This window comes from Staurois parvus, unplaced genomic scaffold, assembly GCF_062004578.1.
Source record: "Staurois parvus isolate SC_StPar_1 unplaced genomic scaffold, SC_StPar_1.0 ptg000669l, whole genome shotgun sequence".
Lineage (NCBI taxonomy): Eukaryota > Metazoa > Chordata > Amphibia > Anura > Ranidae > Staurois > Staurois parvus.
The window spans coordinates 1,762,501-1,779,811 of record NW_028318465.1 but is presented as its reverse complement, the minus strand read 5'-3'; the positions used below and the strand labels follow the sequence as shown (position 1 = coordinate 1,779,811).

The 17,311-nt window shown below is 38.5% G+C and overlaps 1 protein-coding gene across 6 annotated transcripts in view; it reads right to left on the bottom strand.

Moving 5' to 3' along the window:
• Positions 1 to 1,865: 1,865 nt before the first annotated feature.
• SCN8A (sodium voltage-gated channel alpha subunit 8) overlaps positions 1,866 to 17,311 on the bottom strand; it is a 226,830-nt gene continuing 211,384 nt past the window's right edge. For all 6 annotated transcript variants that reach the window (XM_089652045.1, XM_089652048.1, XM_089652044.1 and 3 more), the window contains 2 exons: positions 16,120 to 16,390; positions 1,866 to 6,719 (listed from right to left, as the gene is read on the bottom strand). In XM_089652045.1, coding sequence (XP_089508171.1) covers positions 5,572 to 6,719; positions 16,120 to 16,390 — 1,419 coding nt within the window. In that variant the 3' untranslated portion in view covers positions 1,866 to 5,571. The remainder of the gene's footprint in view (positions 6,720 to 16,119; positions 16,391 to 17,311) is intronic.

The following is a 17,311-nucleotide window of genomic DNA, read 5'->3' as shown; positions in this document are numbered from 1 at the left end:
CCATAGTTGATTTTTTTTTCCATTCAACCAGTGGTTTGAATGAAGAAAATATGACTCTTTCCCCCATCCCCACACGTGTTGCGGATAGTTAAATCCTCCCACCAAGCCTTTGTATTCTGAGAGTGCCAGCAGAACGCACTGATCAACGCTAACGGCTATAGCTGTCAGCGGTGACTGAGCTGCAAAAATCTGATAGATGGTTGTACAGAGGTCGAATGGTAGATCGACTTCTGTACAACCACCTTGCCCATACATGGATCAAAATTTGACTGGTCCCTGCTGAACTGGTGAATTTGCGATACATGTATGGTCGGCTTAAATCTTTTTTCTATTGCTCTATATATTTTAGATAAGATTTGGGTAGGCTGTGTTGGATGATTTTGTCTGCAAATGGGAAGGATTGATTCCCACTTAGATACGTCTTGTCAAATCTTGGTCAGAAATGGGGGAAAATTTGCTGGAAACAAATGACTCCTATGGGGGGGTGAGATAAATGCCTAAGCATTTTATGGTTACTTTTTTAAAAACAGGACATATTGTGAAGCTGACTTTATCTGCATTTTGGATCCAAACTGGCAAAGTCTGGAAAAGATATGGTTTGAGTATGCTATTCCTCCCAAACCATGAGAGAAGGAATGATGACCACTTCGTTAAGTGTTGTCAAATCTTGGTCAGCAATGGGGGAAAATTTGCTGACAAAATGTCTCATGTGGGGGGGAGATAAATACTTAAGTATTAAAACATGTTTGTACTTTGAAATTGAAGTAGCTTGTCATCTGAACTTGATGGCGACCGGACCTGAAGCTGGAATAACACCAACTTGAAGTGACATATTGTGAAGCTGTGACTTTATCTGCATTTTCTATATATTTTGTTAGATAACATTAGGGAGATGGGATAGTATCTGATAATATCGGGATAGGCTGTGTTGGGGTGATTCTGTGTCCCAACACAGCACCTCCAAGCTGCATGGGTAGGGGGAAAAGGCGAGATTTGTTCCAGAGTTGGGAGAGGATATGACACAATTGCAGCACTTGCCACAAAAGGGGGGGTGAATCAAACATACCATTCTTCTGCTAAGCTGGTAACTGCATTATGTGTTGGGAAACGTACCCTTAGTGCTACACATTGGCATTGGCACAGGGAATTAGCAGTGATAGAACAATAAGTGGTGAAGGTAATGAAATCATATCCAAGCCAAAAGGCTAACTTGTAATCTTCTGTTCCTCTGAGCTGTCTAAGGGTAACCACAAATAATACTCAGGATTTCCAAGTATAGTCCCTTTGTGCACACATTATATCAATGTGGCACTGATCGAACACTCCTTGCACCTACATAAAGCATATACTGTCCCCAGACCATTTTTCTTCTCCCTGTCTGACTGTGCCTTTACTTCAATTAGTACATTTTATTAAATTACAATTCCACCCAAAGCTAGTATTTTAGATTTTGACATGCATTAGTATGTTGAATCACCTGCTTATCTTTCTCTAAGTATCCAGCAGAGAGATTTCCCCTATAGCCAATCAGCTTCACTCCTTACCATAAAGATTTATCTCTTGCAGCAATATTCCAGTATTTTTTTTTTTTTTGCTCCTACATTATGAAAAAATCTTATATTGGTCATAATATTATAATCTTCCTTTGTAACAGCCATGCCAATCACGAAGAAGTGGTAATCCTCATATAGGAATATCTTGTCCTTGAAGTGCTAAAGAAATGAAAGAAGCTACTGCGCCCTTCAACTTTTCACTAACCATGTACAACTGATATGGTATTGGGTAGGGTTGTATGTTAGGTTTACACCAAAGTTGATTCATTCTTTTTTGGATATTGGAGAAACAGTGCATGACAAACTACACAATGCATTGGTACTTTTTTATTTAGTGAAGCTTCATTTTTCATCACCCCTTCCCTTGCCCAAATTAAAGACATACAAAAAAGTAAGACATCAAATTTATCAGTGCCTTTTTACTGCCACATTACTGCTGGTGATGGCGTCACTCTGCTACCTACAGATTAAACAAACAAAGCTAGCAGCCAGCATTTGCTTAGATGATTCTGAAATTAAAACGGGATACTTCAGTTCATTTACTTACTACATTGTATGGACTATATATTTTAGATAAAGATATACTTAAAGGGTCAGTCAACTCAACAATGACGTGTACAGCAGGTTGTATCACTTAATGGCTTTTCATAAGACTCCAGAGATGAGATCTCTGTGCACCAAGATCCACCAACGTGATGCTGCCTTTATTTTGGCGTTTCACTTTTTCAGATACTACATTTCTGAACACTGAAGAAGCATTAAGTATGAATCTAAAGCCAAACACCGAATATTTTTTGGCACATGTACCTGCAGTGTCAAAAAAAATTAACTTTTTTGATAGTTTGTTTTCAATTAAATCATACTTGGTGCAAGATGCATCCACAGGCCCTTTTTCAAGGGTGACAACGCTTTCTCAGTTCAGCAGCTTAGTCGTCACCCTTTTCTACATATTTCAAAGTTGGGCTGCAGCAGTTGGCAGCTGTGCTAATATTTAGTTTGTTGGCATGTTTTGCCACGGGAGTAAAACTGACATTCTGCTACTGCTGCCGCCAAAGTGGGCACATATCCACAAGAAGTCATGCAAAAAGTCTACAGGAACTGCACAGCGCAGGGAGAGAAACATGAACATAGTATAGTAAAGTTGTTTTTTCCTTTTAAATAATGTTATACAGTTTTACCTACAGTGCATTTTTAATTAATTTACAAGCATTTTTAGATTACTTTAGTTTTACAATAAGTCCTATTCTGCAGCAAAAGAAAATTGCATGGCTTGAGAGCAGAATCAGAATTTATGAAGAATGTAGCAGGAATTAAATTATCCTGCTTGTCTTCATAATGATTGCAGCTTAAGGCTGTGCCAAGACCTCTGGTTAGCAGATTGCATAGCAGCAGACCCTTAGAGACCTAAGAAGCCATTGTTTGATCCTGTACCAACTTTAACTGAAACATCTGTTTTGGGTAGACTGACCCTTTCATTAAAAAAAAAAGTTTGAAACCCTACAAAAAATTGTAGCTTTGTGATATCACCAGCCTCAGCAATTTGTTGCAAGTGGCTATATAAAAACAACTTGGCTTGTCACAGCTTAAATATACTTATATGAAGGTTAGCCAAATGTTGCATAGAAGTGGTCAGTATTTATTGCACACTGGAATGAGAATAAACGACTCATAATCTTATTGGTGTATTATCATCTGAGATAAAGCATTCTGGCATTTTTTAAAAAATAAATAGAAAATAAATGATAAAGATGACAATGGCGTACGCCAGAAGCTATTTTGTTTAATTTGTCATATTTTCTGTATTTACAAAAAAAAGTCAATAAAATAAAATGATATTTTACAGCATTTATAATATCCTCTTAAAAAGTTGAACCACACTTTTCAGCTTTTTGTGCTGTTTACAACGTAGCCTGTACACATGTATGGAGTTGATATATAATACATCCTATTTCAGCTGTAAATGGAGAGAAATAAATAGAAACACACTATGAAGTTAGAAACTGTTCCTTCTTCAGATTTTCCTTAGTTTAATGCTCACCTATGCCACTGCATTTGGAGTTGACTAGGAAGTGTTTCTCTTGGCACAGAGGTATGGCTGGAAGTGTTAAAGTGGGTTTCAACAGAAAATCGAGTGATGAACTAGTAACAAATGAGTGTACAGTATGATATTTCATGCATTCTGTGTGTTGGCTAGATATCAGGTAATTTGGTCCACACCAAAAACAGCTTTCTTCTTCAACCACATTTACACCACACGATTCCATAGCATTTTCAGCAGCATGAGCTAATAAAATACAGAACACAGCAAGCTTTCATTTTTTTGCATAATGTTACTGCAGCACCAGCCAGGTGTCAAACCATACTTAAAAATGAATATAAAAAAATTATAACACATTCTTAATTTTCAGGTCTCTAACATTCTTAGTCATTGTTAATACTTGTAGTAAAAAAAAAAACAAAAAAAACACTGAAATGTAATGAAATGAAGAAAAAAAAAAAGTGTAAACAAATGTTCCTCAGTGGTATGCTATAAAATGTGTTAAAACTCATCTCACAATGCATTTTTACACTTCAGGACCCTAAAACTCATCATTTGAACTATACCTTTTATTCTGACCATTATCAAATTTGCCACTATAAACATGGTGGCAAATACATTTTTGTAAGAAAAAAACATAAAAAATAAAGAAAAAGAAATACAACTCAAAGTTGAGGACAAAGTGAAACATGCCATATAAAGTGCTAAGCTGTGAATTGTCCCAAGCGAAACAAAACTATCATTTTCTGAGAACAATGCCTATACAAAAGTATAAGCAAATTGCAAAAAACACATCCCAGTGCCATGATCTTTACTCTGTCAATTAAAGGCTTTTCTAAATATTGCAGCTTTGCTTCTGCTAAATATATGCCCTCTGTAGAATGAAGACTAAAAACATTGTAAAATACAAAAAGCAGAATTTCATAAGCCCTAGATTTTGGTTTACAGTGACATAGTATATTAGAAGCTATTTTCTTGTTTGTTTTTTTTTTATTACTATTTTTATAGTACCCCAGTAAAGGAAACCTTAAGCAGCAACTAGTTTCTTTTTTTTTTTTCATTTTGTTTGTAATATGTGCAAAAGTGATGTTATTTAAAGAATCATTAATAAACATACACAAATCTTTCTGTCTTGCTTTAATCCCTAACCATGACGTGTAAAAGTTTGAAGATTTGGTAAATATTGGTGAAGGGTATATATTAAGTTGCCTCCAGATATAGTGTTCAGTATTCAGTGGAGTGCCTCAAACTTACGGCTATCCCACTGCAGTGGACAGAGAACTGATGTTTTGTGTTTTATGAGTCTTCATGCATGATTCCTGATCACAGCATGCCATCATGCAAGTCATTTCTATGCATTGAACGAGCACAATTTATTTAATTTTTTTTCTTTTTGGAATTGGCCTGAGGAAACGCCCTTCAGCCAGAAAAATAACCCAATTTTCCCATCTCCCGAATCACATGAAGCCCATGTAGAAAAATTATGCAGGTATATCAAATAAATTGTGACATGTGGCATGGGCTTAATGTTAAGTTGTTTTTTTTTCTTTTTTTAAATTTTCCCAGATTTTTTGTGATTTTTTTTTATTTTGTCTTGTTTTGCTGCTTGACTAAGGTAACATTGCAAATATAGTTTTGCTTGAATAATCACATCCCTAAGTGGTGCTTTTTCTGATTTTTTTTCAGAATAATATGAGAAAATAAACTCCATCTGGCTGCCCTGGAATTGGACTATTCCTTGCAGCTCTGGTCATTTCTCCTAAGTTGCATTGATTGATGGGAGACATGCAGTACAACTTCCTTGTTTTTGTCCTTTAACCAGGTGGTGATTCACTGCCTTAAAATGCAACAATGTCATAATAAGCAGATTGTTTGGTATTGATCTTCAGATAAGTGTCTCCATAGCTGATCTGCATTGATATAATTATTAAATTTGTAAACAATCTTTTGCTTGCAAATGAGAAATATTAACATTTTTTTTCAACACTTGGATTCCCTGACAGATTTTTGTCTTTTTGCTCTTTCTCTCATTGCTTCTTGTATTCTCTCTTGTTTTTCCTTTTCAGGTTTAGTTACACTGTCATACGATGGAAGCGATGCTGTAGAAGGGGTCCCTTCTTTTCTGTCCATATTTGTTCCACCATTTTCCATTTTAGTTGAGGAAGGTTTTCTACAAACAAAGCCTCGTTTTGTTAAATGGCGTCTGTAGGCCTGCTGTATAACCACAGCTGATACATCCTCCTGTTTGCGCCTGAGCGTAGTGGTGATGGGCTCATAAGACACTTTTGAAGGGTTGGAAGCTACAAAGCGCTCTTCCATTTGCTGTCGTAACATATCTAGCTCCCCGCTCTCTCCAAGCACACGTTTAGTAAAGGCAAAGAGGATATCTAAACAATGGATTCTGTCACCACTCACCATAGGCAAATCCATGGCAATAAGTTCAATAGTGTTTGGCTTAGGAACTCTCAATGGATGCTCCAAGGCATCAGCAAAATCTGTGAGTTTACTGAACTGGATAAATTGGGTGGCATCGGGATCAAATTTCTCCCATATTTCATAAAATGTTTCAAAGTCATCCTCACTTAGAGGATCTGCGCTCTCTTCTGTGGCAACACTAAAATTTTCTAGGATTATAGCAATATACATGTTTACCACTATGAGAAAGGAGATGATGATATAGCTGACAAAGAAAAAGATTCCTACAGAGGGGTTTCCGCAATCACCTTGCATTGGACTTCCTGGGTTCTCCTTCTTAGGATCACAGTCTGGGGGGCGGTTTAAGATGGGTAATAACAAGCCATCCCAGCCAGCAGAGGTAGTGATCTGAAATAAACAAATCATGCTATTGCCAAATGTTTCAAAGTTGAACATGTCATCTATCCCTGCTTCTTTCTTTACGTAAGCAAAGTTCGACATTCCAAATATTGAAAATATAAACATAACGAGAAACAGTAGCAGGCCGATATTAAACAAGGCCGGCAAGGACATCATTAAGGCAAAAAGCAGGGTTCGAATTCCTTTGGCTCCTTTGATTAAGCGAAGTATACGACCAATACGAGCCAAACGTATGACTCTGAAGAGTGTTGGGGACACAAAGTACTTTTCAATCAAATCAGCCAGAAACATACCTAGGGAAGAAAATGGACCACTTAGTACATAATATAAATTGCAGAAACATTCACATTTTTAATTCAATTAATTTTTTGAAAACGCATATAAGGTAAAATTGTAGAACAAAAGAACTGAACAAACTTTTCCACTTTTTTTTTTTTTTTTTAAACATGGTCCTCAAATGTTAAAGCGGCACTAAACAATTTCTTTACTCTCCAAATTTGCTTGAGGTGATTGTAGCCGTATTAGTGCATTTGTGACAGAAACAATTGAGTACTGTCCGTGATTGCTTGGACCTAAAGAAAGGGACATTCCCCGAAAGCTTGTCCTCAAAATTGTATGTTAGTGCAAATAAAAAAAGTATCACGGACAGTACTCAATTGTTTCACTCTCCAAAATAATCCAAACATGTCCACTACTTAATGTCCCTTATTTTTTCATTACTTTTTTTTACTGTGTTTTTCTGCCTCTTTGTAACATTCTCTGAGCTCCAAAACTTCTCCTTTTCCCCTGTTCTATTCGGAATAAGCAGTGCTCATTAGCTGTAGTCATATGCATTGCTCTATGCACACTACAAATCTAATACTCTATCTCAGGAGCTAGCAAGAGAGGGTGGCTACATTCCTACATACAGTAGGACCATGGAGAATGAATGTAGTAGTCAGATGAATGAAAAAGAAATGAAAGTGATTCCAAAGGCTTTTATTTAATAATAAACATCTATACTTACCTGCTGTGTGTAGTGGTTTTGCACAGAGCAGCCTGGATCTTCCTCTTCTCAGGTCCACCCGGCAGGCTCTCCGGGCCCCTCACTCCTGTCAGGTGCTCCCACAGCAAGCAGCTTGCTATGGGGGCACCCGCTACTCCATGTATCCATTCACACACACAGAGCAGCCTGGCCCCACCCCCTCTCTTCTTATTGGCTCACTGGCTGTGATTGACAGCAGTGAGCAAGTGGCTCCCACTTTTGTCTCAGCCAATGAGGAGAGGGAGTCCCGGGATAGCTGAGGCTCCAGTGCACATCACTGGATCGAGGGGGGCTTAGGTGAGTAATGGGGGACTGTTGCCCAGAGAAGGTTTACCTTCATGCACAAAATGCAGAAAGGTAAAAAAATCTTGAGCCTTTAGAACCACTTTAATTCGGAGCTTATGGAGGAGGCTGAGAGCTATAGAAGGTCCTTTTTTAGAATTCATACTTGAATAGAATGTTTTATTTTTAAACCGAGTTTAGTGCAATTTTAAAGCTTACTTGAAGGATGTTCTGATACATTAACATTTCTATTTTTTCATGTGGAAAAGCAGTACTAGGGGTCTAGACTGAGGGAGTTTTTGAAGACTGGGCAAATAAATAAATACACACAAGGCAGAAATACATACAGTTTACAGTCTGTGATTCACACATATTGGAAATGCTGCCTAAGAGGGAAGCATTATTTACTCAAAGTTAAAGTTATGCATTGGATAAAACTCCCCACCCCTTCATTCATTCCTACAGGAAAGCCATTGACAGAATTGAAAGGAATTCTTCCATTCATGCCTAGAAGAATCATGCCAACTGGAATAGTTACAATTGAGAGGCTCTGTGGCTCTCAGCAACCAAATAGCAAGGATGTCTGAGGCTTGGGGGAAGGGAGGTGTTACTGAGAGCGGGTGGCAAAATTTATAGGATAAGTGTAAAGTACAGATATCCTTTAACCCTTTTACTGCCAGAGCCATTTTTGCATTTTTTGCACACGTTTAAAAAATAATTTTAGGCCTGAAAATTACACAAAAACTCCAAACATATATTTTCTGAAAGCAGACAACCTAGAGAACAAAATAGTGGTGGTTCCAATTTTTTACGTCACAAATGTTATGGCAAACAAATGCAATAAATTACCCAAACTTTTATTAAAATAAAAAATTTGTGTGCACCTATAAAATTGCATCAAACTTTAGTACCCTATATTTTGTACAGACGACACTTCAAAAGCCCCTATATCAGTTTAGCATTACAGAGCAGGTCTAGTGCTATTCTTATTGCTCTCACTCCGGCGTGCGCAGTGATATGTAACATGTTTCGCAACTGACGTTTTCATGCGTGGGCATATTGGATGGGGAGGTTATTTGGTTGGGTGTAACTTAATTTTTTTTTACAAGAAAAACATTTTTTTTTACTTAACTTTTTTTTTTCCTCTGTGATGATTTTTTTCTTTAATCTCTTTTAGACATGCAGGGTCTAAAAGACCCTGCATGTCTACTCTGTGATCTATTAGATGTATTGCACTGCAAATGGATATTCTAGCAGGGAAAGTGACAGCTGAGACCCAAAATTGACATCATGGACGTGGGCTTCCAGGTCACACAAAGAAAGGGAGCGTCCATTCTCCTCTCTCCCCTCCACCCGCTAGCACCTGCCAAGGTTCTTCCTGGGCCCGCAGAAGTGCAAGCAGAGACCGGTTACAGAGCGGGTGTGCGCCCGTGCGGGGGGGGGGGCACCATTGCCTGGGGCTGTGGAAGCAATTGGCAACAGCAGACTGACTGCTTCCACCTGACAGGCAGGAATCCCAGTGGCTGTAAAACTCCCTGTTGTCAGGTCTGTACGGCGTATGCAAAGACACCAATTAAACACACACTTACATTCTAAAATCTTGATTAATAGCATACAGGAGCCAAGGCAAGAATGCAGGCATCAGATGGAAAACAAATGAGTGCAGCCGAGCAGGACCTGCAGCAATGTGAACATCTAGCACAACCAGGGATTGGGGAACAAGCTGGTGGGGGTACAGCTGGAATGAGAGAGAGTGCAGCTGTCAAGTCCAACCTCTGAGGATGGAGATGGGCAGGGCCGATATGCATTTCAGGGGCTCCGTCTCCTTTTAAAAACAACCTATTCATAGGGAAACAGCCGGCATTTATACAGTGCCAACCAGAAGAAAGATGGCAAGGGGCAGCGCCAATCGAAACTACTGCATGTGCACCCACATCAGTGTATAATTCAGGTTTATTCTACACCGCTGTGGGTGCACATGCAGTTGTTCCAATTGGTCCTGCCCCTTGTCACCGTCTTTCCTGTCCAGCAATGTATAAAATGACAGTTGTTTGTTTATACAGTGCTTGCTTGGCAATGGGGGCGGAGCCCCTGAAACGCATATTGGCCCCAACATCACAATTTGGAGTTGACAGCTGCACACTCTCTCTCATTGCGGCTGCAAGCTCCAATGGCTTGCCTGTCAATCCCTGGCTGTGCTAGATGTCCACACTATTCACACTACTGCAGGTCCTGCTTGGCTGGAAGTTATTATATAAAAAAAAAAAGATAATGCGGGACAAAGTCCCTGTACACCAGGACCGTGGGACAAAGGTGAAATGCAGGAAAGTCACGCCCAATCCAGGACTTTTGGGGGGTATGACTATATTAATATTATAATGTCCATAGTCTGTACACAGGTGCACATTATAGAGAACCCTAATAAAAAAAGTGTCCTATAATTGTCCTAACACCTACAGCTCTGTGTTATGGAAGTTGTATTCAGCCAAAGGAGATGGAATGCAATGAGTATCAGAAAGAACCTCAATGTACTGACCTCTTAAAGGAAAATATTTCTTAACAAAAAAACTCTGCAGTAGCAGATTATAAAATGTAATACTTATCTTTACTGTGTTGTATACAAGGATCAAATGACAAAAACAACAGAACTCAACACCATGAAACAAAGAATGTCTCTTGACTTGGCCAAATGCTGAACTCCTAACTGTGCAATCACAAGTATCAGTAGTTGCTCAAACGGTAGGGACCCCAGGGTCATGATTGTTGCAAACGGTTTTGCTGTGATTTGTGATGTATGCAGACAATAAAGAGAAGCATTACCTTTTATCACGTGAAGATAGATAATTCTGTGTGCTTTAGGAACCCAAACAGTGACAAAGGTCTCATTCCAGAACTCCCCACACTGAATGTGAAGCGTTAGAAAAAGACTGCTTTAGACAAAAATTAGGTGAGAAATAATTTTGGGATTTTCCATTGGGGGTATTAATTACCGCTACAAGGCATTCCCCAAAACATGCATATATGGAACTTTTATTATAATATGTGGATTGTGTGTTGACACCTAAACATTAAATGGATATCCAGGCAAAGTAATATTATTTATGAACTAAAGGAAAAGAAGAGACATATGCCTTAATTGTAACTATTTAAGGAATGTATTGACCCATAACGCTGTCCATTTTGATTACTGGTGCCAGCAGCTCTCAGAAACAGTGATTGGCATATATGTGACTCTCACATATTTAAATTTGTTGCAAACTGGGAGGGAGGAATTATATATTCAGTTCCTAATCTCTTTCTAAATAAAATTAAAATGTGAAATTATGTGGATGTCCTGGTAATCTGGGGTGGGAGAGGTAAAATTTGTCAGGATTTAATTACCTATTTCAACAACAATAAGCTAAACACACAGTTCTTCCATAATTTAATAGGGGACAAGAATTATATTTATTGATCTTCAGATACAAATTGAAGAAAGCATTTTAATAAAAAACAGTTATAGGAAAACTACAGCCACAAATATTTGTTTCATTATTAAGTTATTTGTGTTGAATCTGCTATATGCTATGGCCAAGTTTGACCATTGAGGCACAATAATAAAAGAAAGAAAATTCTGATTGTCGGATGATTTAAAAACAGATGATTGTTGCAAGGATATGATAAAGATTTACTGTATATTGAGAAAAAGGTTTGTGAAGATTGGACCTATATCTTGAAGTGTGTGTGATTTGATGAGATATTGGGCCTCAAGAAGGACTGATCATATAAGGGGGTGAAACCATTGTTTTGACTTTAATATATTTATAAATGGTTCCCAAAAAAGCAATAAGGTAGAAACCGTGGGCTTCAGTTATTTAAAATGGACGGACGCAAATTGGATTTAATAAGCTAAGGTAATGGGTACATTAGGTTTAAATGATTAAAATTAACTACAGGTAATGTTATGATGTGAGTTTGTGAATGATAAAGAATGCACACTGGTGCAGCCAGACTGAGTGGGAATATAAGGTGTGTGTGTGTCCCATTAATCACGTGATTTGTGAATGGTAATAAAGATCATCTAAACCGCAAGGAGGTGCCTGAATTCTTTTCTAATATCATTGCATAGAATGCATCCCCTCTACAAGCCATAATAAAGATGGTGCAGCTTTACTTTAAGTTTGTAAGTATGATGACAAAAAATAAACTGCCTGGACTGGCTTAGGAAGAAAGTTGTGGGGAAACCCTAGGAAGAAGATAACAGTAGAAGTAGAAGGATAGCATCAAAGAAGCAGTAGGCATCCAAGCTGTAGGCTGCAACTGAACGAGTGACCTGGCAGTTGTCTAGAGGTCAACTGAACTCCCATTATGCTAGACTCCCATTATGATAGACAGAATGAGTAAAGAAAAGTTGCATATTATTAGCTTTTAACAGTCTGCTTTTTCTGTAGTTTACTTATCCCTGTAGATGTGAATGAAGGGCAGGGGTATAACTGTTGGACAGAACTATACTGAGTGTAGTGGCTAGTTTGCTGCCTGAAGCTTACGTTAGCAGGTCATTTTCTGGTGTTTTCTTTTTCTTCTATAGGCCTAAAGTTTAAAATTTTCTTTTGGCCAGTTAATTAATCCAATAGCAAAATTCATAGATAACTATTAAACAGTTTGCCACAATTACGTAAAACACACAAAAGCTTGAATATTTTCTGAAAACAAAAGCACTTTAGAAAAAAAGATGGTAGCTGCAAATGTCTATGCTGCATGATATTTACATGCACTATATTGCCAAAAGTATTGGGGAACCCCTCCAAATCATTGGATTCAAGTGTTCCGATCACCTCCATGGCCACAGGTGCACAACATCAAGCATCTAGGCATGCAGACAGCTTCTCTTCTACAAACATTTGTGAAAGAATGAGTCGTTCTCAGGAGCTCAGTGAATTCAAGCGTGGTACCGTGATAGGTTGCCACCTGTGCAATAAGTCCAACCGTGAAATTTCCTTGCTACTAAATACCACAGTCAACTGTTAGTGGTATTATAACAAAGGTGAAGCAACTGGGAACAACAGCAATGCAGTCACAAAGTGGTACGCCACATAAAATTACAGAGTGGGGTCAGCTCAGGCTGAAGCGCACAGTGCGCATAAGTCACCGTCTGCAAAGTTACTAGCTAAAGACTTCCAAACTTCGTGTGGCCTTCAGATTAGCACAACAATGCATAGAGAGCTTCATGAAATGGGTTTCCATGGCTGAGCAGCTGCATCCAAGATTTCATCACCAAGTGCAATGCAAAGCGTCAGATGAAGTGATATAAAGCACGCTGCCACTGAACTCTAGAGCAGTGGAGACGTGTTCTCTGGAGTCATGAATCACGCTTTTCTGTCGGGCAATCCGATGGACATGTCTGGGTTTGGTGCCTGCCAGGAGAACAGTACTTACCTGACTGCACTGTGCCAAATGTAAGTTTGTTGGAGGGGGGATTATGGTGTGGGGTTGTTTTTCAGGGGTTGGGCTTGACCCCTTAGTTCCAGTGAAGGGAACTCTTAAGGCATCAGCATACCTAGATATTTTGGACAATTTCATGCTCCCAACTTTGTGGAAACAGTTTGGGGATGGCCCCTTCTTGTTCCAACAAGGCTGTGCACCAATGCACAAAGCAAGGTCCATAAAGACATGGATGAGCGAGTTTGGGGTGCAGGAACTTAACTGGCCTGTGCAGAGTCCTAACCTCAACCCAAAAGAATACCTTTGGGAATTAGAGAGGAGAGTGCGAGCCAGGCCTTCTTGTTCGACATCAGTGTTTGACCACACAAATGCTCTTCTGGAAGAATGGTCAAACATTCCAATAGACACTCCTAAACCTTGTGGACAGCCTTCCCAGAAGAATTGAAGCTGTTATTGCTGCAAAGGGTGGGCCAACTCAATATAGAACCCTACGGACTAAGACTGGGATGCCATTAAAGTTCATGTGCGTGTAAAGGCAGGCATCCCAATACTTTTGGCAATATAGTGTAGCTGTTTATCAAATTTATATTTTCAGTAAAAATGAATGAATTAATTTTAGTGTGCACAAATATAATTCCCATTTTTTTGTACAAAACTAAAGATTAGGTTGTGTCAAGTAAATAAATATGAAATATGTCAAGCCTCAAAAACTGCAAAAAATTGCAGAACTCAAAATTATCAATAGGCAAGGCTGCCTTTACAATTCATTAGTTCAGAGTTAACCATAAATGAGGGACCTGCAATTATTTCTCTCACTCCAGCATTTACTACTATACCCAATATGTGTTGTGCAAACACTGTTTACATAAAGTGGGGAAATTAATTATTTGTTCCCCTGCAGATTTTGTAAGTTTACTTACAAAGAAATAAAGGTTTATAATTTTTATCATATCAACCACAAATCCAGAACACAATACAATACATGATACAAATGTTTTAAATTGAGTTGCAGTTCAGTGAGTAACACAAGTATTTTATCCCCAAGTAAAACATGACTTATTAGGGAGAAACCCTTGTTGGTAAGCACAGAGGTGTTTCTTGTAGTTGGTTCCCAGGTTTGCACACATCTCAGAAGGAATTTTGGTCCACTCTTTACAGATCGTCTCTAAATCCTTAAGGTTTCTTGGCTGTCACCTGGCAAATCGAAGCTCCCTCCATAAATTTTCTATAGGATTAAGGTGTAGAGACTGGCTAGGCCACTCCATGATCTTAATGTGGTTCTTCTTTAGCCACTTCATTGTTGCCTTGACAGTATGTTTTGGGTAATTGTCATGCTGGAAGACCCATCTATGACCCATCTTTAGTGTTCTAGCTGAGGGCAGAAGGTTCTCATCCAACATTTTATAATACATGGCCCTGTCCATTGGCCCCTCAATGTGGCAAAGTCAGCCTCTACCTTTTGCAGAAACAGACCCAAATCATAATGTTTCCACCTCCATGCTTGACTGTAGAGAATGTGTTCTTAGGGTCATAGTCAGCATTTTTCTTCCTCCAAACAAAGCAAGTCGAGTTAATGCCAAAGAGCTCAATTTTGGTCTCATCTGACCACCGCACTCTCTCAATCCTTCTCTGAATCATTTAGATGTTCTATGGCAAACTTCAGACGGGCCTGTACATAAGCCTTCTTGAGGATGGGGACCTTGCAAGCACTGCAGGATATCAATCCATGGCAGCACAATGTGTTACCAATGGTTTATTTGGTGACTGTGGTCTCAACTGCCTTGAGATCATTCACAAACTCCTCCTGTGTAGTTCTGGGTTGATCACTCACTTGCCTCATGATCATCCTTATCACATGGCGAAATCTTGCATGGAGCTCCAGACCAAGGGCAATTGATGGTTATCTTGTATTTCTGCCATTTGCGAATAATCGCTTCAACAGTTGTCTCTTTCTCACCAGCCTTATTGCTGATGGTCTTGTAACCCATTCCAGCCTTGTGCAGGTCCTACAATCTTATCCCTAATGTCCTTTGACAGTTCTTTGGTCTAGCCCATGATGATGATGAGGTTTGAACGAAAAAAGGAGATTCTGTGGAAAGGTGTCTTTTAAACACATATCAAGTTGTCATTAGGAGCAACTTCTTAAATTAACAGGACTAATCTGTGTACCACATAAGCACATAGCCAGTCTGTGGGAGCCGGAATTATTATTGGTTGGTAGGGGGTTAAATATTTTTTTTACTCACTGAACGGCAACACAATTTATAACATTTGTATCATGTGTTTTTCCTGGATTTTTGGTTGATATTCTGTCTCTATCCTCTAAAATATACCTCTGATAAAAATTATAGACCCTTCATTTCTTTGTAATTGGACAAACTTACAAAATCTGCAGGGGATCAAATAATTATTTTCCCCACATAACATTTTAATATTTTTGAATTGTATTCTTTCACTTACCTTTATTTCTAATACATGAGGGCTAACAAGCCCTCTATGTAATAGCACTGTGCAGATGACAGGTACGCTTTATAAAGACCTCAGAGGTCTAATGTCTGTCCTGCCCCCAGCTCCAGCTGATCAAGCACAGACTGTGCTCAGTCAACTGTTTACCTGGCTTTGCAGCTTGGATATTTACAGCTAAGTACTCAGAGCTCAGTGCTTTCATGTGTACACTCTGCAGAGGACATTGGGGTATAGATGTTTCTCAATGTCCAGCTCTCCATCATTTACTGTGATTCTCTTGAGAGAACAAGAATCTGGAAGGGGGGTGGGGTCACAAATAAGGGCTTTGAAGTCCTGTAAAAGTGATTTCAGGGGCAGGATATGTCTAAGGTCTTTAAAGGATTAAAGCTGAATATGAACTACTAAACAGTGTTTTGCCCTGAGTTCTTAAAGTGAAAGTTCTGATATGCTGTCATTCTGCATATATATATTCCTAGATTTATCAAAAATACCACACTTACCAACGATAGAAAGAATTACTACAACAAAGTCAAAAATATTCCATCCGATGGTAAAGTAGTAATGTCTCAGTGCAAACAGCTTCAACACACACTCCGAGGTAAAAAAGACAATAAAAACCACGTTAACCCAGTACAGGACGTTCTCAGCATATTCACTCTGATCATCTGTTTCCACCATCATGGTGACCATGTTCAGACAGATGAGAATCATGATGATTATATCAAATGCTTGTTGGGTGATCAAATCAAAGATGGCACCTTGGCATCTATTCTGTTTGAAAAAGAAAATTTAAAGATTAACAAAAGCCAGATAAAAGAGTAAATAAATACTTCAAAACTACTACTTTCTCACACATGGGATTGAGAATCCAGCACAAAAAGGCAGTGGTCAGTGGAATTCAGTGCACTAACTTAAATATACATTTGCTGTAATAAGGCTAGGTTGAGCTTTACATTAACAATAAAGGTCTTTAGGTTATAGAGCTTTCTTCACACAAATACTGTATATCATTATTTGTTCTATGCACAAGGAAAAGCCTCTACATAAACCAAGAACATGTCCATTTTAACCGAGTGAGCTGTAACAAGGCACATTCTAGTACTACAAGACTAAGAATAATCTGGGAAAACATGTCAAGAGGAGGAGTGGTTTCTGGAGGGATCACCATTAGCTTTTATCAATAAATTTGAATGTTAATCTTGAACTTGCTTTTTGTGGACTGTTTGGGTCTGCTGCTAATAAGAGATATGGGAATGTTTCATTGGGCACCCAGTTAAATTGCAAAGCACATACAGTTCAACAAAGACACTTGACTTTGGCTACATTTGCTTGTTTAATATAGAATAGTAACTCAAGTTGAGACCAAACATTTATGTAGAGGTCTCCATTTAATAATAGCAATAATGGAAATAAATATCTTTCAGAAGTGTAACATTTAAAAAATTATGTTTTTTTTGTTTTTGGTGTGTTTTTTTTTTTTTTAGAAAAGTCATATTATGCACACATGCTTTTACAGTGAGGAACAGAAGTTTTTGAACACCCTGCGATTGTGCAAGTTCTCCCACTTAGAAATCATGGAGAGGTCTGAAATTCACATTGTAGGTACAGTCCCACTCTGAGAGACAGAATTTAAAAAATAAATTCAGGAAATCACATTGTATGATTTTTAAAGAATTTATTTGTCTGGCACTG